At 36.4% G+C, this 24,870-nt stretch overlaps 1 protein-coding gene across 2 annotated transcripts in view; it reads right to left on the reverse strand.

Moving 5' to 3' along the window:
- The window catches only part of DCN (decorin), a 39,529-nt gene extending 15,393 nt beyond the window's left edge, over positions 1-24,136 (reverse strand). Inside the window, exons 1-5 of one of the 2 annotated variants that reach the window (XM_010832071.1) lie at positions 23,742-24,136; positions 19,709-19,955; positions 7,818-7,930; positions 955-1,168; positions 43-156 (exon numbers count right to left, since the gene is read on the reverse strand). In XM_010832071.1, coding sequence (XP_010830373.1) covers positions 43-156; positions 955-1,168; positions 7,818-7,930; positions 19,709-19,922 — 655 coding nt within the window. In that variant the 5' untranslated portion in view covers positions 19,923-19,955; positions 23,742-24,136. Of the gene's footprint in view, positions 1-42; positions 157-954; positions 1,169-7,817; positions 7,931-19,708; positions 19,956-20,690; positions 20,884-23,741 lie in introns of those variants that run through there. The other variant, XM_010832072.1, reaches the window with a different exon arrangement.
- Between the last annotated feature and the right edge of the window lie 734 nt (positions 24,137-24,870).

A 24,870-nucleotide genomic window follows, 5' to 3' on the forward strand; every position in this document is an offset into this window, starting at 1 on the left:
AAATGAACAAAATATATATTAAAAAAAAAGAATTTTCATCACCTTGAGGGATGGTAGTTATATTTGTGTCAGCAATGCGGATGTAGGAGAGCTTCTTCATTCCCTGAAAGGCTCCATTTTCAATGCCTGAGCTCTTCAGCGGGTTGGTGCCAAGTTCTACAAATGCAATAAGTGCAAAACTTTTAGAGGACAACCTGAGGAAATTGCAAGCCAGAGTAGTGTCTGCTCAACAAGAAAAAATTTGGATCAATAACAACTTGAGTGAAAATACAGAAGAGAAATTAAAAAGCTTGTGTCTCATAGGGATGGCAAAATGTGGTAAAAGTTTTCCTTATTAAAGCAACCAAAAACAATAACAACAAAAGTGATTTAGGAAAAAGTAATAATATGAAAAACAATAACAACAAAATTATTTAAGGTCCATAAACCTGTTTGTCAACAAATCAACAAAAGTGAGTGTTTATAAATCACACTTGTTATGGGGCAATTACTAAGATATATTAAAATACTGTTAAATAATATGAATCTAGCATTTGGTAAGCCAATTATAATATGACATATTTTACCACATACAGAGAAAAACATTACAACACATTATTTAAAGCAAATGATTTATAGATGTTCAGACTAGAATTAATTCCCACAATGTAAAGGTATTCTCCAAATATCTCTAATTAAGCACAGCTTAATTCTATCCTGCATCTTGGGTGCAGTAGGTAGTGTAGCATCAGCCCTAGAGACTTCTTCCTACATTTTCAGATCCTCAAGTCCAAGAATTAAAATTTTGTAAGGCACAGATTCAATACCCATTTCTCCTGGCCCAGCTACTGTTATTTCTACATGCTTTAAGAGCTGTAAATTCTAGCTAATTTATCTTCCTGTAGCTAAAGCTTACTTGTAATCTCTTAAGGTGAACCTTGAATCCTGGTTTTAGAGCTATAAGAATATCTGTACCTACGACGATCATCTGGTTCAATCCATTGAACACAGACTTTCGCACTTTGGTGATCTCGTTCTCATGGACACGAAGCTCCTGAAGAGTTTTGGGCATTTTCTCTGGCAATTCCTTCAGTTGATTCTTGGAAAGATAAAGTCGTTCCAATTTCACCAAAGGAGCAAATGCCCCAGGGCTGATTTTGCTAATTTTGTTGTTGATGAGAATCAGTGTCTGTAGATAGTGAACAGAAGCAACATCTTAATTCCAGAACCTTCCACACATAAAATATGTATGTCAAGCAAGTGTGTAATTTCATTCCATTTATGGGACTAGCAGAGAAATCTGCAAAATTAGAAGAAATTGGAAAGAAGTTAAACTGATCTGATTACTTGAAAAGCACATGAGAACCTGAACTTCAGGAGAAAAGGGGAGAGAAATTTGATAAAAAGCGGATTATACATAGAGAGATATAGCTATTTAATTTTTAAACAATAAATGCTCCAAAATATTGAAATTACTAGAGTGACCTGGAAAGAATCTAGTGCCAACGACATCCATTCTCCAGTCAGCTTTTCAACCTCTAAGTCCGTCTTCATTGGCTGTTGTCATGGAATCCACTACGAAACGGTGGCACTAATTTATACCACCACCAACACTGCCAGAGAGTAACATTCTCGCAGCCTCGCAGAATTTGATATAATCATTTTTCAAAAGTTTGCAAATCAACACATTATGTTGTAGCTTATTGCTTTACTTTGCACTTTCTTGTCTCTTGAGAGGTTAAAGAAATTTCCTTTTATTTTGTTACCATTAGCTTTATTTTTTGGAGGAAAAGGATTGCTTGGTCACAAAACTTCTCATTTTTCTTAATGTTTAATGTATTTTAATAAATGATTTATGGATACATTATATTTTTCTTCTGTTTCTGCTCATTTTGCACATAATGCTTTTATGTAGTCAAATATGTTAATTTTTTGTAATTTTAAAATGTGTGTTTCTAAGTTCTCCTAATATAAGAAATTATTGGTAATCCATTATTGTTATACTATAGATCCTGCTACACCTACTTTTGGACTACCTCAATTATCTTCCAATGATCTGTGTGTATACAGAACCACACTGCATTATATCAACTTGTTGGCGTATCATAAGGAATTTAGGTTAATTTTATCAAGATCTAAGAAACTTCTATTTTCAATTGTGGTTTGTTTTTAGGCACATGTGAAAATGCAAAAGGGCAAGAAAGGAACAAGAGGAATAGAACAGTGGGAACTTTCCATCTCAAAAATATAAGACTGTTTTTAGAAGCTAATAGCTAGTTTAATAACCCATGGACATTCTCATAGAGTTCACATTATTTGATTAATTAAACCTTATTACAAATAATAAGTTAATAACCTTTTTAACTAATCCTCACTGGTGAATTGTTTGATTAAAATAAAATCCTAGGTAATTTCAGTAACTATTATAGAAAGTTAAAAAAAAACCATGAAGGTTAAAGTCTTAGGAAATTGATATTAATAAGCAAAATGTCCAGAAAAATCAGTAAAAGCCAGAGCTAGAGGAGAGAAGAGAGGACTTGCATCATTTAAAAACAGTCAAAATGGTGGATGCTTAATTGTAAACGCAGGACGTCCTTAATTGCCATCCATGGAAGGAAATTCTGAAAGGCTGATATAATGCATTTAATTATTAAATGCATTAAACCTGGTCTGAAAAATCTGTGTTATTTTATGTTGAATAAAATATTCAACCTATTATGAAACCTATTATGAAGAGTCAACCTGCTGATGTATTACCTGCCACTTTGGGTAATAAAATATTACTTCTTTTACTAGATAATAACTAGACAATGTCTCTACTGGTGAGTATGCTATAGTAATAACTGCTACTATATTTTGGAGGTGGTGTGATATTTGTCCCCAGTTTTTTCTTCAGTAAAGCAGAAATAATAATAATACCTACAGGGGCTTGTTGTGAGGACTAAAAGTATCAATCATGTATATAGACTGCTTTCTTGCAAAGCAACTTTCAAATAGCATTGTTTGTAGAAAAGGTCTAGTCCAGCAAAAAGAATCTCCACTGAAAAATAAATAAACTACAAATTTTGATCATCATGACATAAAGTGAAGTGTTAGTTGCTCAGTTGTGTCTGACTCTTTGTGACCCCATGGACTATAGCCCTCCGGGCTCTTCTGTCCATGGGATTCTTCAGGCAAGACTGGAGTGGGCTGCCATTCCAGGGAAGCTTCCCGACCCAGGAATTGAACCCAGGTTTCTTGCATTGTAGGTAGATTCTTTTCCAAGACCTGTATAAATTAGAGTTTTATATAAAACAGATACACGTGTGAAAAAAGTTACTCATGTATATATAGTACTGCTGAGAATGGCTAACGTTAGTTCTATACACAGGGATAGGTATTTAAGAAAGCATAGTTTATAAAATTTTATGGCAAATGTTGATATGGAAAGAAGTGGACTAATTACATTGACTAATGACAAGGCCCAGATAAACCAGAGAAAGAGTCAAAGGTAAACCACATATATTGTTCAGGAGATCAGCTGATGAAAAGAAGAAAGACAAGCAGAAATGGACTATCATTATTTAGATAACGGGCTGAGAGAAGCTGAATTAGGAGGGACACTGTAGCTTGAGCATCATAAAATGCCCTGAGTGCCATTTAACCTAAAACTGAAGCACAGGCTCAAAAAATCAGAACTACCTACTTCTTTGTAACTAAAGAAAAAGTGATATAGCCTGGTAGTAGGGGAGAGATGATGAAAAAGTGACTGGCAATAGAAATAGGGTGGAAGGAGGAGTAAAAGCATTTTCACCACCTTCGTCAAAGAAAGTAGTCAAAAGGTCCATACTTCCAGTTTTAAGACCAGTAAGTACTGGGAATGTAATGTCCAAAAAAAAAAAAAATGACGACTACAGTGAACACTGCTGTATGGCATGCCTGAACATGGCTATGAGACTAAATCCTGAAAGTTCTCATCACAAAGAAAACATTTGTTCTTCTTTTTTTAATACCTGTATGAGATGATAGACATTAATTAAACACACTATGGTAATCACTTCACAATATATGGATGCCAAGTTATTCTGCTGTACTCCTTGAAGTTGTATGAAAGTGAAAGTGTTAGTCGCTCAGTTGACTCTCGGCGACCCTGTGGACTGCAGCCCACCAGGTTCTTCTGTCCACAGATTTCTCAGGCAAGAATAGTGAAATGGGTTGCTATTTCCTTCTCCAGGGGATCCTCCCAACCCAGGGATCGAACCAAGGTCTCCTCCATTGCAGGCAGATTCTTTACTGGCTGAGTCACCAGGGTATCCCCGGTGAAGATATATAGTGCTGTATATTAATTATAGTTCAATAAAATTGAAAGAAAAAATGTTGAAACCCAACTTAATAGTATGTTCAACTTTCCCCAAAGCCACTAATGTAGGGCTCATACTGTACCAGGGGTTGTTTTAAGGAATTTTATTGTTATTATCGTATTTACAGGCAGTTATAAACGCACAGACTTGAGCCAGACTGCTCCTGAGCTTAGATCTCAAGCTCTGGCTATCATTTGCTGTGTGACAATGAGCAAGTAGCATAACCTCACTGTGTCTGTGTGCCCTCATCTGTATTAAGGTGTTATCTAGAGTGTCTACTTCATTAGAATAACTGTAAGAATTAAATAAGTCAATGAATAAACGAATATAAGATGTTAGAAACAGTGCTTAGTATGTGTGTGAAAGTCGCTCAATTGTCTCTGACTCTTTGCGGACCCCATGGACTATACGGTCCATAGAGTTCTCCAGGCCAGAATACTGGAGTGGGTAGCCACGGGATCCCCTTCTCCAGGGGATCTTCCCAACCCAGGGATTGAACTCAGGACTCCTGCATTGCGGGTGGATTCTTTACCAGCTTAGCCACCAGAGAAGCCCCATAGTAATGACTAAACAAGTGCTTTGCTTTTTGCAAATTAAAGCACTATAGAGTTTAAAGACTCTTTCAATCAATTAAAAAAAAAACACATATTAAATCCAAAAAAATAACAAATGTTTGCTATTATTCAATCCTTGATGATGTTTGTTCATTTTAAATTAAAACAAAAGTTTTTTACTAGATTTATTTCCCAGGTGACCCAGTGGTAAAGAATCCACCTGCCAGCACAGAAGACACAGGAGACATGGGTTCAATCACTGGGTTGGGAAGATTTCCTGAAGGAGGAAATGGCAACCCATTCTATTATTCTTGCCTGGAGAATCCCATGGACAGAGGAGCCTGGTGGGCTTTAGCCCATGGGATTGCAAAGAGTCAGACACAACTGAGCAAGAATGCAACTAAACTTTAATTCAAAGGAAATACATAGAATGTTGGATTATAATGTTTAACTTTCCATTATTTTATAGAATAATTATTTATTTTTATGCTACTTATAAGAATACAACTACTCTGAAGCAGTACGTACCGCTCATAGGGAGGCGCAATGTAAACTGAAAAAATTCAAAATCGGACACGACTGAGCAACTGAACTGACTGAGGGAAAAAAGCAACGTTTTTCTCTTAAATCCTTTCCATTTTAATCCTTGGTAAATTTTTATTTCTCTCCCTTCTCATTCAAGGGTGGCTTTCTTTGCTAAAATTACGATGTTTATTTGCATAATAACAAGGATAGAAATGATCATGAATGAAAGAGTAAGAGAAAAATAGCTGTTTAATATCCTCTAAATGTTTAGAAGCTCTAATAAACTCTCTCTCTTCTTCCAGTATATACTTTAAATTAGAAAGAAAGGGATTGCCAAGATGATAAGTTGCCTAAAAACATACTTAGGAGGGGATCGGGCAAAGAAAGGACACATTATTACAAACATCAGATTTAGTGAGAAAGTCACAGAAGCTAGGTATCTCTTGTTTAAGGTATGAGGAGTTTAAACAAACTTTTGAGATAATATTTAAACAAACAGGAAGTTGAAATCAAGAGACTTTTCCTTTCTTACAAAGTAGCTTGAGGGTAATTTATGCAAATAAAATGAAGCATTTTATAGTTTTGTTTATTGAAGCTAATATATTCATTTTTTTTATTATTGCCTCTTTTAACTTATTCAATAGTTAGTTTAAATAATCACTAACAAACTTTGTTGGCATCTCCATCAGCTCACTCCCAGTGAAATCATAACATGAAAAATGGAGGAAGGTGAGTAGGGTCCCATGTCCTCTGTCCTGGCAGTGGAGAAGGATCCCACTGGTCCAGGGTTCATCTCCAGCTCAGGCCTTAGCTTCCACTATTTTGGAGCCTGCATCTTTCACTTTAGCCATCTTCTATTCTTGTTTCTCGCTCATTTTCTTCTGCCTTTCCTTCCTCTTGCACAGAAAACTCTCTTCTCCTTTCAAAATTCTGCTAATCCTCTATGACCCTTTTGTCTCTTATTATCTCAAAAGACTATCTGGGTAACTTGATGTAGGAACATGTCTCTTTTTTTCTCATCATTAGTGCCCATAATATTCACTACTTATATCATAATGTGCTTACATTACTTCAGTAATTTGATGATGTCATTTTGTTATGTGCTATTATTTTTATTAACTGTTTCATGAGCAATCTTAAAATGTCAAGGAAAAATTCTTTGCTTCCTTTTTAAAATCTGGTAAATTTTCTCAGAGAAGGCAATGGCAACCCACTCCAGTACTCTTGCATGGAAAATCCCATGGATGGAGGAGCCTGGTAGGCTGCAGTCCATAGGGTCGCTAGGAGTTGGACACAACTGAGTGACTTCACTTTCCCTTTTCACTTTCATGCATTGGAGAAGGAAATGGCAACCCACTCCAGTGTTCTTGCCTGGAGAATCCCAGGGACAGGGGAGCCTGGTGGGCTGCAGTCTATGGGGTCGCACAGAGTTGGACATGACTGAAGCGACTTAGCAGCAGCAAATTTTCTCCTACTGGGTAAATGTTTATTGCTTTTCTTATCTTGGCGGTCTGAAGGTTGATAAGTAGATACTGTCTTGATTATAATATCCCTTTTCTGTTGGAATCCTGACTGGTAGACTGTGTTACCTTATAATAGATTAGAGGGAAGTGAAAAATCAGAATATACACACAGATACAGATAAGGATTCAGCATGTGCATGCTCAATCGTTCAGTTGTGTTCCACTCTTCCTGACCCCATGGACAGAGTCAGCCCACCAGGCTTCTTCGTCCATGGGATTCTCCAGGCAAGAATACTGGAGTGGGTTGCCATGCCCTCCTCCAGAGGATTTTCCCAACCTAGGGATCAAACCCATGTCTCTTGAGCCTCCTAAAGAAAACAGAACAATGAAATAAACTAAGATCAGTCCATTTTGTTCCACTGTTGAAATACGTTCTGGAAAGATATTGGAAAGAGAAAGATTGTTATCGATGAAATGTGAGAAGATTAAGATATAATGTGTCTTTTAGACAGCGGATACTAAAGCTATATAGGAGTTGTTGCTGGTGGTTAGTAGCTCAGTCATGTTTGACTCTTTTGTGACCCGATGAAATGTAGCTCGCCAGGCTCCTCTGTCCATGGGATTTCCCAGGCAAGAATACTGGAGTGGGTTGTCATTTCCTTCTCCAGGGGATCTTCCTGGCCCAGGGATCAAACCCAAGTCTCCTGCATTGGCAGGCAGATTCTTTACCATCTGAGCCACCTGGGAAGCCTATATAGGGGTATATGTGAGAAAATTGGCTCTGATTTTTAGGGGTTAATATCCTGCTTTACTCCATCACTCCCTAAAAAGAGAATTTAATAAACACTTATGTGCTTATGTATTACCATAGAGCACTCTTGACCTTACCTACATTTTGTTTTCAAAAATACTTTGAGTCAGATCTTGTTATAGCTCAAGAAAATAGCAATTCTTACATGAAGGTTCTTCAGGTTCTTAAAGTCTCCATCTTTGATCTCAGTTATTTTGTTGTTTTGCAGGTCCAGCAGCGCAGTATCAGGAGGAAGGTCTTTTGGCACTTTTTCCAGACCTAGAAGGAGAGAAAAAGCAACATGCAGTCATTAAAAAGGGACACATGACCACAGAGTCACAAAGAATGTGTTTACAAAGACATTAGTATTTCAGTGATAGTTTTCCACTATCATATTTGTCTTCTTCTAGGAATTATATTCTAAAGGAGATCAGTCCTGGGTGTTGGAAGGAATGATGCTAAAGCTGAAACTCCAGTATTTTGGCCACCTCATGTGAAGAGTTGACTCATTGGAAAAGACTCTGATGCTGGGAGGGATTGTGGGCAGGAGGAGGAGGGGACGACAGAGGATGAGATGGCTGGATGGCATCACCGACTCAATGGACCTGAGTCTGAGTGAACTCTGGGAGTTGGTGAGGGACAGGGAGGCCTGGCGTGCTGCGATTCATGGGGTCGCGAAGAGTTGGACATGACTGAGCGACTGAGCTGAACCGAACTGAGGAATTATACCAACTGTTGTTTAAAATATCTGCTTTACCTTTTCTAACAAAGTCAAAGGGTTTATTAAAAAAAATCATAAACAGAGCGAACTATTTACCCATGTAATGATTCTTTTGCATAAAATAAAAATTAAGATTTTGCCAGGTATGGTTCAAATGTCTCAGTACACAGTGTGTTTCACCTCATTGTTCTTATTTTAGAGTCATTTCTTTGATAAGTGTTAAGTGGGAGTGATTTGTAAATCTATACCTTTCTATATAAACATGCTTTCAGTAGACAACTTTAACCACATCATCAAATATTCTTTTGATAAACTTAGCACTATCACAGATCTACACATAAAGTTTAAATTATGTGAATATGTAACCATGCTGTTGTGTCAACAACTTGAAAATTTATTCAAACTCTTGGGAGAATGGTTCTTTCAGTTTTAAATCACAAAACAGTATCAATTTTATGACTATTAATCAGAATAAAATGAATAAAATTTGTGATTCTAACTTCTCTAAAGTGTATTATACAAAGCATTACCTTCAGACTTAAATTTGGGTCTAAATAACTGAGGTTTTAGTTTATAAATGTAAATACATTGAAAAACTAAATGTTCTATGGCATTAAAGAAATATTTTCATAGTCATTCCACTAGATGTATAAGGATAAATTGCTTTTATTCAAAAGGTATGGCATTTAAAATAAATTATCATGCTGAATGTTAATGGAGATAATATTAAACTATGAGGCCTTTTGCCTTGCTTTGTTCCATGGGCTTTGTCCCATATTAATATAAGATGATACTTTATTAACTCAAATTCATACGATCATTTTCATATTAATATTTTAAGATTGTATAACATCAGAAATGCTTTTTAACCTCTTCTGAAAGTTTATATCTGAAACTTGAAGTGCTGAAGATCATTCTTTCATTCATTCAATAAAGGCTTATTGAATATTTTTAGACATCATTAATTTATTAGGCAGGCCCTGCCTGAGGATATAGCAGGCACAAGATAGAAATTGCCCAAATTCTCATGGAAAAAAGAATTCAATCTACAGTTTTCAATTAAAAGGAAAATTACAACAGAGTATTTAATAACTAGGTTGGAAAGATATCTTTTTGATTTTTATTATATATAAGCATATGAAGGTAGATTATCAAGGTTACCATATTTCTATCTTCATATGTCCTTGGAAATTACAGAAAATGTATCTGAAATCACCAACTTCTAATTTCTTTCCAAAGAATTTTTCACATTATCACTGATCTGATGATAGTGGGAAAAAGTCTATAGTTTCCAATTCAGTGGTCAGCTATGGTTATAAATTTGAATATCAAAATGCAGGTGATTCTGCACATGCATAAATATATTCTAAGAACTAACTACAGAAATAGTTCACAGAAGAATAACAGAAATGAAGTGTTTTCAGTGACAAACAGCAAGCCACAGAACAGCTACCTTGTAGGAGGATATTTAACTGTACTATATACTCATGATCATTGCCATTTTCAGAAATGTCAGTTTGCTAATTTCATGCAATTAAAGAGTGTCAGACTTCTGCCAAATCTTTGATAATTAGTGTTCTTTAATGAAGAAAAGACACGTTTCCTTTCATTTGGAAAAAAGTTACTGCCTACATTTTATTATTACTTCATGCGCTTCTTTGTCCAAGTCTTAATTCCCACTTTTGCTTACTTTTATACGTTGTTGAATGTGAATTCTAGTGTTCAGTGTCAAAGTTGCCTTAACAGTTGTTCAGTGCCAAAGTGCAGGTTCATTTCAGATGTGGACAAAAAAATGATATATCTGGATGGCTGATCATTTTGATTATGTTGTCATTCTAGAATATTATAATAACAAGAACTACTTGGGGTGAATTATATACATTGTTCCCCTGATGATTTGCCACAGAAAAAAATCAGGTTTGTGGCTTTTGCAGCTTAGTTGTTAGAGAGTCATCTTAATGATTAAAATCATAACCCTACAATCTCTGAATTGCTAGAAAATTCATATTCATTTGAGAGACTTAACAGATTTGTGTTCTATTATTAAAACTTTATATTTACATAGCTTTACAATTTATAAAAAATGAAAATATGTTACCTCATTAATCTCACAGCAACCAAATGAAATAGGTAAGGCACTATGAAAATTTCGTTTTTTCGGATGATTTTTAGAAAAAGTTAGTTGACATGAACGAGCTCACGTAACTGGGGTGACAAAATGCAGATGAAAAAACTATTTCTTGGTTTCCAACAGGATATTGTTTTTTTCCTGTCATCCCTATTCGTATCCCTAACAAGAACTGTTCTGACATCAGACTCAGTAACATAGTGAAAAGGGCTAGACAGGCATCAGAGTGCTAAGTGAGCTCACTCAGAAATTACAGGAAGAATAGGAAGGGGAAATAATCCTAGATACGTATTCTTAGAATGTCACAAAGGGAAGGACCATTAAATATCAGCTAGTCTTTGATTCCTAAATGCTGATCAGGTAGACTCTATGATGATGTTCTTATTAGTCTGTGTCAAAATCAGAAACCTATAGGGAAATTTGGTTAGTTTTGATATAAATTACCAGATACACATATATATGGGCACACACACCTTTGTGAGGATAGCTCCTGCCTCCATTTAAAATAGACCTTCTTTTTAAAAAGTAATTATTTGGCTGCTCCAGGTCTTAGTTGGAAACTCGGGATCCTACATATTCTTATTCAATACACACTTGTCCAACCCCATTGAAAGATGGAGTCAAATTCTTCTCCCTTCAAATTTGGCATGGCCTTATGATGTCTCTCAGAACCAAGGGGCTGTGGCGAAGGTGACATGGCGTGACTTTTGGAACTAGGTCAGAAAAGGCTGTTTCTACCCAATTCTTCTGGCATGCTTGCTCTGGGGACAGTGTGGGGTCATGTAAGTTGAGTCTGTCTACGATGAGACCACTGAGCTGGTGAGGCAACCTGAAGACACTCCAGATGACAGAAGAGCTGAGCTCCCAGGCAACAGCAGCACCAGCTGTCAGTCACTAGAGTGAGCTGTCTTGAGCTGACCCAGACTGGGTCAGCCTCACCACGATTACGGCCTCAGCCAACATGCATGTGTGCTAAGTCACATCTGACTCTGTGACCCTATGGACCATAGCCCCCCAGGCTCCTCTGTCCATGGGGTTCTCCAGGCAACAATACTGGAGTGGGTTGCCATGCCCTCCTCCAGGGGATCTTCCCGCCCCAGGGATGGAACCACACCTCTTATATCTCCTACACTGGCAGGTGGGTTCTTTACCACTAGCGCCATCTGGGAAACCATGGCCACCTGACTGCAAATGCCTAAGAGACCGCAAGGGAGAGCAGCCTTCTAAGACCTGCTCAAATTTTCTGTAGCTTAAATTATGAGCAAATAAAATTATTTTTAAGTAACTAAGTTTTGAGGTAATATTTATTCAGAATAGTAACAGGAACAAAGTGGTTTCCTAAATCCAATTATTTTTCAATAAGCATTCTTTAATAGAATTCTAAATCTTCTGTTAAAATGCAATTGTTTTCAAGGCTAAACTGAATTATTTAGTTGCTCTTCCAAATTCAGTAAAGGAAACTTTATCTTCTTTAAAATTGGGTTATTAATTAAAATAAATAAAACTCTATTTAAGACATTACCAGGAAATCATTTCTGAAATAAATGCAAATAAGAATTGTATTTTTAAGAAGTGTATTTTTTTTTCTAGTTGTCTCGGTGATGAATGGTATTGTTGTGCTAGTAAATTTCAGCAATCTGGTAAACATCATGTTGGACAAAGGCCAGGATGTCCTAAAATACCATGCCTTTTTTGTTGTTCTCTGACCTGTGGCAGGGGTCCAAACTGCAAGATTTATTCTCGTTGACTTCCAACACTTTTTAAATATTTCTGTCTCCAGTGTAATAATCAAGACAATGGTGATACACTTAGTTTTGACACATGACCAGTATAATATAATGGAGTCCCAGATCCATCAAAAAACATTTCTGCTAAAGGCATGCATGTTTCCTTCTTCTCTTAAAAATGGTAATTTAACACTGATGGCAGTTGGATTCAGAAATACTAAAACTTCCCTTTAATTTAATTCTCTTTCCAAATAACTTAAGGAAAGTTTGAGCTTCCTGATTCTGAGTGTGTGTGTGTGTGTGTGTGTGTGTGTGTGTGTATGCTCAGCTGTGTCCGACTGTTTGGGACCCTGTGGACTGTATCCTGCCAGGCTTGTCTGTCCATGAGATCTTTCTAGGCAAGAATACTGGAACAGGTTGCCATTTCCTTCTCCAGGGGATATTCCTGACCCAGGGATCAAACTCGCATCTCCTACATTGGCAGGCAGGCTCTACCCCCGAGCCACCTGGAAACCTACTCCTGGTTCTATGTGTGTGTCAGTCGTTCAGTCATGTTCTACTCCTTGCAACTCCTTGCACTGTAGCTTTCCAGGCTCCTCTGTCCAGGGAATTCTCCAGGCAAGAATACTGGAGTGGGTTGCCAGTCCCTTTCCCGGGGGATCTTCCTGACCCGGGGATTGAACCCAGGTCTCCCACATTGCGGGCAGATTCTTTACCCCTGAGCCACCAGGGAAGCCCACTCCTGGTTCAACAGTCATCCTCAAAAAGAATAAGAAAGGAAACACTACAGTTTCATGACTCCTAATTTCTAGGCAGTCATGTTCTATCCTGTTTCCAGCTTGATAGAGTCAAGAAAATAAAATTAAGCACTCATTCAAGCACTAAGGCATGTATATGCTAATTTATTCATATCAAGCATTTACTGATGTTTGAGAACCTACCAAGTATAACTTTTTGGAGTGGAGGGCCAAAAGATAAATTATCACCATGCTTTACTTCCGGTAGGGAAAGTAGATATTTATTTTTATATAACCATCTAATTACATTTTGTTTGGTTGGTTTTATTTTTTTATTTTTTGTGTCATGCTGTGTATGTAGCATGTGGGATCTTAGTTCCCAGACCAGGGACTGAACTCTTGCCCCTGCTTTGGAAGCACAGTCTTAACCACTGGACCACCAGGGAAGTCCCAGAAAGTAGATATTTAAATAGGTGATTAAAGGTAATGAATAATTATCATCTATTTAAATGTAATTAATTGATTATTGTAGTCATCAAGGCAAATAAAGATTACAGTGAAAACATGGAAGTAGACAAGATGAAATAATTGCCTGAAAACCACCTTCAGACTAAGTCAAGGGTTAACTGAATCTTGAGTGTTACAGGATACTTGCTACAGGGCTTCTTCCTTTTATTAAGACTGGATTGCAAACTGAGTTAATTCTCCTTTGTGCCTATTTTCAAAGAAATATATAATTTTCTCGCTACTCTTTTGAAGGAGAAAATTAAGATTAGAGAGTCTTCTGCATTTCCTTTTTCATCCAGGAAATTGATATTCTGGCTAACCTATTCCCATCCTGTCCTCTGGAGCCAGGAATGATCTTCCAGAGGAGAATGCATCACAGCTGCAGTCTAACCAAATGCCTTGATCCCACACAGCTGCCTCCTTCTCCCCTCTGGGACTAAGAAGGAAACCAGGGATATGTTAGTTGTCAGTCAGATCAAGGAGACAGATGCTTCCTTTGGCCTTCTCTGACTCCTCTCTTCCTTCTCTTTAACCCCTTGAGTCAGAGGCTTTGGTTATCTGGATCATACCTGAGTATTCCTCTTGCTCTACTCCTACCCCAAACTACTTTAGGCAACCAATGGGCACGCTCCGTGCACAGCCTCCTGCGTGTGCCACATCTTAGAGATACTCTTTCGATGCATTTGAAACTCTGAATGAGGGTCATCCCTTACCCCTGCTGATGTGAAGCTAGATATAAATTATGAAAGCAACTAAGCCTCCAGCATTCTCTCTGACCCTTGACAAAGAGGATTAATTTATTCTTCCAAGATGATTTCACAGAAGAACTCTAATGGTTCATTTACCTCATACATAAGGTTTGCTTCTAAAAAAACAGTTTCCCCTTAGATGTTGTGGATCTAAGTACCAAGTGGTGACCACTAACAAAATTTTCCTAATTGAAGCAAAATGATTTTAAAAAGAAGTAAACTATGCAATTTAAAGGGCTGTACATTTTCCTGAGATTTTAGACAAGTAAAATATTATTTGCATCATGAGGTACATTTTAAGAACATTAGTTATTCATAATGCTTTTGCCTGGAAAAATAAAATGTTCCACCTTCTGGCCTCTTCTTTAGAGGGCTAACTATATAGGTTGTGAATCATTTATGATTATAAAATAGCCAAACACTTTATTGTTCTCTAAATTGGTTTGGTTCTCAACCAAACCAATTTAGTTCAAAGGAATAGTCTTTGGAGAATACTATTTTGATAATTATATTAATTTGATAATTATACAATTTTCTAATTTTTGCCTATTTATATTTGGTTGTGATATGGCTTTCTTTGGGGAAGGAGGGGAGAAAAGGTGCTATTTTGTATCCAGCTTGGCAAGCCATATACTTAGTGTTTCTTAATTTCATATAAAAATAAAAACCATACAGCCATGAAATTAAAAGATGCTTACTCCTCGGAAGGAAAGTTATGACCAACCTAGATAGCATACTCAAAGGCAGAGACATTACTTTGCCAACAAAGGTCCATCTAGTCAAGGCTATAGTTTTTCCAGTAGTCATGTATGGATGTGAGAGTTGGACTGTGAAGAAAGCTGAGCACTGAACAATTGATGCTTTTGAACTGTGGTGTTGGAGAAGACTCTTGAGAGTCCCTTGGACTGCAAGGAGGTCCAACCAATCCATTCTAAAGGAGATCAGCCCTGGGTGTTCTTTGGAAGGAATGATGCTGAAGCTGAAACTCCAGTACTTTGGTCACCTCATGCGAAGAGTTGACTCATTGGAAAAGACTCTGATGCTGGGAGGAATTGGAGGCAGGAGGAGAAGAGGACGACAGAGGATGGGATGGCTGGATGGCATCACCGACTCGATGGATGTGAGTCTGAGTGAACTCTGGGAGTTGGTGATGGACAGGGAGGCCTGGCGTGCTGCAGTTCATGGGGTCGCAAAGAGTCGGACACGACTGAGAGACTGAACTGAACTGATGAGAAATAGCCTCGTGTTATTAGCTTACTTAAGTAGTAAACTGGACATAACATTTACTATGAAAAATATTTTGTATAAATATTTTCTAGTCTTACCTAATGAAGTAAGAGATATTCCCATTTATCCAGTGAGGAGACAGGCTTTGAAAGTTTCAAAGTTATAGGTCTCAGTCTTCATGTTAGTCACTCAATTGTGTCCAACTCTTTGCGACCCGCCATGGACTGTAGCTCACCAGGCTCCTCTGTCCATGGGATTCTCCAGGCAAGAATACTGGAGTGCGTTGCCATTTCCTTCTCCAGGGGATCTTCCCAACCCAGGCATCAAAGCCAGGTCTCCTATATTGCAGGCAGATTCACTGCTGTCTGAACCACCATAAACGGTAAAGCTGAACTCGAGTCCAGAGATACCCTTTGATATCCTTTGATATCATTGGATATCATTGATATCCTTCAATATCAATGGAGAATTCATAACTTTCTTAGGCTAAAATATATGTTGAACTTCATAACCCAAGATCTTCCCATGATCAAGTGTTTTTAAGGGTATTTCAAGTCTTTTGAAAGTTGTTTATAATAAAAATTTTAATAAACATTGCTTTAATTTGGAAGAATAGTCAAAAAGCAATATTTATGCTTATTTTACCAGTTAGGGCTGATCTGTCTTTAATAAACGAGATCAAAGTACCAAATAATGCTTCTTGGTGACACTTGATCCAAAGATGAATGGCTGGGCCAAAGAGTACATAAGTAAGGGAACCGTCTTCCCTTAAGGTACTAGGTACGTAAAATAAAGTATCTTTTCAAAAGATCTGACAAGAATGAGTTACATTGTGGGTTTCTTATTTTAAGGAAATCCATAGGTTTCTGAATTTGCTAACCCTACATTTATTTTTATATTGATATTTTTATAAATGCTATAATTATGAGTATATTTTTATGCCTTAAGAGGCTAGATAATGAAAAGAATATATGTGTCTCATAAAATTATGGTTCAAATTACAAATTAAATACAAGCTCAGCCACATAATTTGGTCAATATCAATGGAGAATTCATAACTTTCTTAGGCTAAAATATATGTTTACTTTTTCAATCCCCCATGCTCTAGAAAAACATACGATAATACTATTCAGATAAGTTGGAACTAGGAACTAAAATAGTCAATGGGTCTTCTTGAACACTTCAAGCTTCCCATGGGCTGATTATTCATTTTTCATTTCACAGTTTTTACATCTCAGCTTTGAAAGAACTGTTTAATGATATGTTGTTTAACTTTGTCAGAAATACTTCTTACTGCAAAATAATCAGACATTTTAAAAAGAAACGTTTGCTTACATTAAACACTGTTTGGATAATAAGATGACAAAGCACTATTATCCTTCAACACTGAAGCTCCTCCCTGTTCATTAAAAGCTCTGGTAAAAATAATCCTTAAGAAAACATTAATTGTTTATATGATAAGCATTCACATTTCTTATCCCAAAGTGCACTGTCTTTCTTCTTTGCTTACCAACTGAAGAACAACAAATGATAATAATTCAAGCTTCATGTTCAGCTCACTAGAGAATTTAAAAATAAACTGCATTGCCTTTATTTTAGGTTTCCCAGGTGGCGCTAGTGGTAAAGAACCCACCTGACAATGCAAGACCCCTGCGTCAGGAAGATCCCCTGGAGGAGGGCATGGCAACCCACCCCAGTATTCTTGCCTGGAGAATCCCATGGACAGAGGAGCCTGGCAGGCTACAGTTCATAGGGTTTCAAAGAGTTGAACACTACTGAAGTGACTTAGCATGCATGCTTTTACTATGAATGAAATTGTCCACTTCTTTGCTTTTTCCTATGCTTCTTTCATTTTTCCTCCATCACACAGGATCATCACACAGGAAAAACCTATTGAACCTCTACTATGGGCCAGGTACTTCACACAGATAGTAAGATTTTTAGGACTGTGATTTCTTTGCAGATAAAAATGTTAAGACTCTGAACAGCTTACCATGATCATAAAGGGAGCAGAGGCTATGTTGTCGTTGAAAATGTGAATGCAGTGTTTTCTTTAAAGGCAAGTGGATTGCTTTTCTTTTTAAAAAATGTATTTTCTGTTATAGAAATACCTGACCAATTTTTGAATATGTGTTTAACTACTCATCTGTGAAATTAAAAAAAATAATAAAAGTAACTTGTATGAGACCATTCATTGCTCACTGGAACTCAGGGCTCCTCTTCAAACATGGCTCCCCAAAATGAATCATTATTTCAATCTCAGCTACTTCTTCTGTAAATAAGATCATTAAGCCCAAAGGAATACTGTATTCTCTGAAATCTTAGAGAAAAAGATAACTTGGAAAACTTTCTCATTTGAAAACAACACAAAATAAACAAAACAATCTCAAGGACAACCAAGAAACTGTATCACGAAACAGCCACATCAATGACTTTATGTTTCCTAAGGTTACATTTTTCTATTTAGTTTTGAACAATAGGCTTGGGAAATTTTCATGATAGACAATTAATAAACTGTCCCAATGCTTTCATCAGAGTCAAGATTTATGAGTTATTTATCAAGAAAGCAAAGTAAAACTATATGGAAAAAAATAAAACTTCAGCGAAGTGACTGGACCCATCCTCCTTAAAAATATCAACTCTATTGTTGACAATATATGTAGTGAGGGGTAATTATGGATCCTTTTAAACGTGTCCTCAGGCCAAGTGAGATTCCACTTTTGTCACACTTCTTAGGAACCCAGCCATTTTTGCAACATTTGAAAATTTTTACTACTGGTATATCCATCACATGTTTATTCTCTTCTTTAGATATCTTGTCTAAACCAGTTATGGAGATAATCTCTAGATGCTATAAAAGTTTCTGTAGAATTTGGTAGTAATCTAATCCCCTTTGTCTTGAATATATAATTCAAAAAAGGAAAGTCATCACCAGTGGAATAACAGACCCACAAGAACTGGGACCATATTTGTCTTCCTCATTGCTTTTTCCGCAGGGCCCAGAACAGATCTGACCCATTATAAGATCTCAAAATATCTGCGGAATGAAAGAGTAATTAATTAATCTAATGGCATTATCCTGTAGCCTTTTACAAAATCTCCCTTTACATTTTTCATTTGGGTTTAAATGGCGATATGTTAGCATCGAAGAATCTAGTTCAAAGTGTTTGCATTTCAGCAGCTGTTACTATTTAACATGCTTCATGTTTTCCTGGGTTCCTGTATGTGTTTATTCCAGCTCTAGGAGTTAGTGGAAAATTTTCCTGCAAAATACCCCTAGAAAGCATATTCTGAATAACTATCGGATTTCTAAAATAAGTACTCTACAAAGCTACGGGGTTTATTCTATAAGAAAATGCTCCATGGCAGAATCATTCTGTGAGGTTTTTTCCTTCTTTTTTTCTTTCCAGTAAGAAAATGAACCAAAAGAAGAGAGGAATGTGAATCAGCTGCCATGTAAGCTAAATTCATTTCCCTTCGGCTCATCTGCTAGGGCTCCAAGCTTTCTGGAGATTTATCTTCTGAGTATATGGCTCTTGGAATTCCCAGGCCAAATTTTTCTTGAAAGATAATAAATCAAAATGCATCTGCAGTGTTAAGCTAAAGATATAGGCTTCGTGATCATATCGAATATTTATACCACGACTTAGTTATAAAGATTTTCTTTGAAACTTTCTAAAGAATATAAACAGCTAGATTACAAAATTCCAAAGGCACAGACAAAACTAAGACCCAGGGATTATGAGAGTATTTTGGTACTTGAAAGATAAATTTTTGTTCTAAAAGTTTACTGGTTTTGCTTTTGATAACACTGCATACTTTACAGTTTTGTTCAAACCCTGCTATCTGGGCTAAGCCAAGAGTAGAGAGATCACCCAGGTTTTCTTAATATCTAAGATTTCATGGGAGCAAATCACAGACTTAAAATAATCTATCACCTTGGAATCATAGAACACAAGATATTATTTGTTCAAAATTTTATTTTACATAAGGGGAGCTATGAACCTTAGAAAAAAATTTTTTTAGTGATTTGTCCAAGATTGCAGAGCGATGCTTCTCTGACTTAAAAAAAAGAATCAAGTCTCCTAACTTCAAACTTACCTTCTTTCACTTCTACTCTGCTTCCCTAACTCCTCATTAGGTGGCACTGTCTCTCACATTTGGAATTGCAGAAATTAAAACTGAAAATGCTGCGCTCCCAGGGAAGCCATTCCCATGAATAAAGCAGACAAGGTAGGTAGAGAGCCGGCATCCCACTCACCCAGATCAGAACACTGGACAACTCGCAGATGGCACTGACAGCGGAAGGGGCAGACTGGGCCCATAGGCTCTATTTCAGGAACTTCAGGAAAGTGCTCTTCCGGGCCTATCCCAGAAGCCTCATCTTCCAGCATAAAGTCAAATAAGCCTTTCTGTTGAAATGGTCCAGCCCAGGAAACTTGTGCAACCAAGAGAAAGATGATAGTTGCCTTCATGATTTCTCTCGTATATTTTCACAACCGAGGAACCTGGGAAATAGCGGAAGGTTTAGAAGAATAGCCTTGCCTAATGTATGTGTTATATAAGTGGAGTGCACATAGAAAAAAGCATTAAAAAGTAATATTTTATGTACTGTTAGGAGCAGAACATTAGAAATATATTTGGAAGGTAATAAGGTTCAGTAGAGATGAACTTGCACTGTTTACTTATGAAGAAAAATTTAAAAAGTATTTGAATCACTTCATTGAATTTGGGGTCTGAATTAAGACCACAGATTATATAGTCAACCTGTAAAACTGTTGAGATGATAAATCACATTGAAATTTTCAATGCTCACTCAACACAAGCCATGCCACAGTTAAACAAGTTTTGTCTGTACACATGAGAGTCTCCAATTCCTGCTCAGAAATATCTCTAGAAGCCAATCTGATTTCTCCATCCCACTGTATTTATCCCAGTCCAGACCCTTCTCATCACTCCCTGAACAAGAGCTTTCAAATAGTCTCAGCCTCAAATATTTCTTCCACTCCAGGCCATCTTCCACTCTGCTGCCCAAGTCATCTTCTAAAAATTCAATTTCATTGTATTAATTTTCTACTGCAAATCCTTTGCTGACTTCTCACAGCTTGCCAATAAAGTCTCCATCCCCTTTGTTGCAAATAAGACCATGCACGACTTAACACCATTTCTCTCCATTTTCTCTCTACTCCCAGTCCCCACCTCAACCCTGACACTCAAAGCTAATCACCATTTAAAATACCTACCTTGTGAGAGTGTTGTAAAGGCTAAATGAGATAATGGGTTTCCCTTGTGTATTCCCGGGCATCCGGGCAGGATGCTGCGTTCTCCTTCTTCTGTGCTCCCAAGGCACGTTGCTTACCTCTTTTAAAGAACTTATCACATTATATTGTAATTTGTTTTGCGTGCTTGGCCTGCCCCCCCACTCGAAGATGTACTCCTTCAGGGCGTGTCTGATTATCCTTTGTTCTGTACCGGGGCCTTGCACAATATTTTGCCCATAAATGACTCAGTTGACCGTCAATTTATTAATAATACAAGTTATTCAATTTGTTCTAAGCAACCAAATTTGACTTTTTAAAATATGGTTATCTTTGTTTAAATATTGAATTTCTAGCATAAGAAAGATATCAAATTGAAAACCTGAGCTTGATATACGCATGATTCAGTTTTCAACATAAATCTTTTGGGTGGTTTCTCAAATGAATCCTTTTTAAGGACGGTATAAACCAGTAAACACATATGGAAAATCCTATCTGATTTTATTTTATTTTATATGACATATGTTATCTAATTTTACCAATAGGATTATTTTGTAAACAAATTGACAAAAATATGATTTCAGCGCATCTATACCATTTTTATTCATTCATTTAACAAGCCCTTCGAGATATATATACATCTCTGTTATTGAGTTGGTTGTTTAGATGGCTGAAGTGAACTAAATGAATCTGAATAACAAAATCTTAATAAATCTGAATAATGAAAAGTAGTTGATCATGGATAGAACAGTCTATTTTGAGTTGTTATATTTTCAAACTCCATTAAAACTGCTCAATATTCCCCAAACACATTGTAGATATGATCTTTAGTCTCATCATCTTTAATTATGTTATTTCCAGTCACTATCCAAATGATAGCAATACAGAAAAGATAAAGTTTTCATATGTGCTAACTTTAATATATATTCTGGAAATGTTTGCCTAGATCCACTAGAGGGGAAACAAATGTTTTAAAATTTCTTACACTTTTATTCTTAGCTTATTACTGAAGCACATCAAAGGCAGCACATTTGCAATACAGGCTAGTGACTTTAACATAATACCACGAAGATTATTATTCACACTGCCCCTTTAAATTCAGGATCAGATTCCCTCTGGAAACCCATTCCCACTCAGTTACTGCATTGCCTTTTAAAGGAGACCCTATTGTTTTGGCAGGGTTCCCTTGGACTGGATCTCAGGGAGTGGTTTTCTGTCTGTTTCGCATTAAAATGCAATGTTTACGGTTTACCACAAGTTTGCTAGCCTTGCATATTTCATGTCTTGCAAGTTTTGAGAAAAATGAAGCAAACTAATTGCAGATTTAATAAATAGCAATGAGAAATTAATGCAGATGTCTGTTTCTGATCTTTTCTCCAGAAAAAAAAAAAAAGAAAGCCTGGTTCACGAATACCAAAAAACAGAATATTAAACATTAGCTCAGGGGAATATTATCATTTACATTTGTTTACTCTTGTTAAAATGGTGCAAATTCTCTACACAATATTCTTTTGGGTTGAATCTGAACTCAGACAGTTTTTAGCTTCCATTACTTATCATTTTCTTGGGTGTGTGGCGGGGGGGCGGGGGGGGGGGGGTCATTTTAACCCTGAATGTCCTGGGGAAAAATAATATGGCCAGGTATTTTCCACAAATTCCTCCATGAAATAACTTCTTTTAGATTAGTATCATAATACTTAAAACACAGCATCTTAAAATAATTAATCCAGGCTACTGACAGTGATAGTCTCTTTATCATTTCCTTCCTCTCTTAATAAATCAGGAAAACAAACAAACCTATAGCAGTAGCCCAAGTAGACATCAAGGAGACTGTTACTGAGATGATGTACTATTAACATTTTATTTCAACCGTTTTAAGTATTCTCAAAATGTATGCCTATTTCCTAAATACTAATTGCTAAGAATGTCACTACTTCAGTAAAGTTCATTGCCATAATTTAATGTGTTCTATCAAAAATAATAATTTTAGGTTTCGTAAACGACATCCCATTAAATTATACCATTCAGATCAGCATTTGTATGATGTCATTTATGCCTTTGACGTGAATTTCCAAGTCAAAATTTAAACCTCAGGAGATAAGTGAACCTCTAAATGCAGAGCAAATTAAACCCCCCAGCACTGGGTGAATTACAAGCCTCAATAATAATAGAAATAAGTTAAAAGTAAACAGTAAAACAGTATCCATCTATCAATAAGGGGTACTATAGGAGGCATCTGATTCTTTTTCTGGTCAAAATAGCAATTCGAAGAAAAAGCCGCAGGTATTTATATCACTGGGAGCCCACTTAATCAGTGGTCATCATGTTACCCTGTTTTGAAATTAGAAAGGAAAATAACCCACACTTTCATTCTATAGTGAATGTATCTTATGATAAAATTTCATTTGCAGAAAAAATTCTGGCAGAGTCTCTTCTTTACATTTTAGTAACTATGTAGCTAACTGTGAGATTAGCTTAGTTAGGTCCTTAATAATCAGCATAAATAGAGTCAGTGTTGGTTTTCACCTCTCTGGTGACAGTTTCTATTATTTTCTAAGTTGTAGAAATATACACTAGACTTCTATAACTAATCACCAAAGTTCACTTCTCTGAAGTTTAAAAGTTCTTAAAATATACAAGAATTCAGGAGGAGAATAAATTCTTAAATATACAATCCAACTATGAATAGCATGCCAGTCTAGAATACTTTTCTATAAACATTTCCTAAACATTTAATAGTAAAAACACAAAATATATCAATAAAGAGAGTCACCGTGTTAGGTTATAGTTTCTCTAAGAAACATCTTTGCAAAGAACAGAGAGAAAGAACTAAAACAATGCATTACAACCATTTTACCAAATACTTCGTTTCTGTTTTCAAGCAATACTTGTTTAAAACACTGCATAAACATTACTAAAAGTTCAGTACACATTTTTTTTTCTCTTTTTCTCTTACCAAATAACTCCTTTTTTCTTAACTTGATCAAAGTTTTATTAGTCTGTAGCAGAGTTCAGGACAATTATTGAAAACCATACCTTTTAATCCGGGGATTTGCCACTGGAGCCCTCAAAGCTGAGATGTAATTACACTAAATATTCAGCCCAAGCAAAAGAGTTTGCAGGTGTGGAAAAGAGGAGGGGGAAGGTGCTGCTCTGTGACTGTCACTAGGCTGAAAACCTCCTGCTTCTACTCCATAGCACAGTTAAAAAATAAGGTTTCCCTCAATGAACACAATCCGGCTGACACCCACATTAGATCATATGGTAATGATATGTCTCTTGTATTGTAGCCAGAAACTTTATCGGCCTTTTTTTCTCCCCATTTAAATGCTTTATTCCTTTTGCATCTGCTTAAAATTCTAAACTGCTTCTGTAATATAGTAGTGGAGCAACTTGACTTGGAATTTGTTTCATTGTGTCCACTCATTTCCCTGAAATTGTAACTAAAGGGTTTATTTCCCCACCCCCAACCCTACTCCTTTATCCACTCTTTCTAGTCTTCTTTATGAGTCACATTTATCATACTTCCCAAATGACAGTTTGTTTGTTTTGTTTTGTTTTGTTTTTGCTTTCAGGATGTGTAAGTCTGGCAAATGGAATGAAATTATTTTAAGTGTGGGCTATGAAAATAAATGAGTACTCATTCGGATTCTTACTTGCCTTGGGCTATTTGTGCACATTCAAAAATTCAAGTACTATGCTATGGAGGTTTTCTATATATCTTGAACATATTTCTAAAGTTCCCTGGAAGTAAGCCATGAGTTTATATGAAAAGCACACCATTTATTACTTTCCTTACTTATAATTTAAAACCTTTCTTGTTGTCTACCAGTTATGTGTGTTTTTTTTTTTTAAATAAAGCACATAGATACTAAAAGATGATCACAATTTAATTTAGCTTGTATATGAAAAATTATATTTTCGTAGGCTATATTTTTATGTAATCCAGAACTTTGAAAAGGCAATAAAGTCTATGGCTCTTTCCAAATTCAGTAAATAGAAAAAAGAAAGTGCAAATACAAGGAAAGATATTTATTCAGCCTGTGAAAGCTTTTTTGAGTTTTTGTAATTCCCTTGCTGGATGCTGTCAGTTCTCTGTGTGATTCTATGTTTTGACTTGTATCTTTATGCCCTGGCCCCTAGGCTGTTACCAGGTGGAAACTTG

This window comes from Bison bison, unplaced genomic scaffold (assembly GCF_000754665.1).
Source record: "Bison bison bison isolate TAMUID 2011002044 unplaced genomic scaffold, Bison_UMD1.0 scf7180017864535, whole genome shotgun sequence".
Taxonomy (NCBI): domain Eukaryota; kingdom Metazoa; phylum Chordata; class Mammalia; order Artiodactyla; family Bovidae; genus Bison; species Bison bison.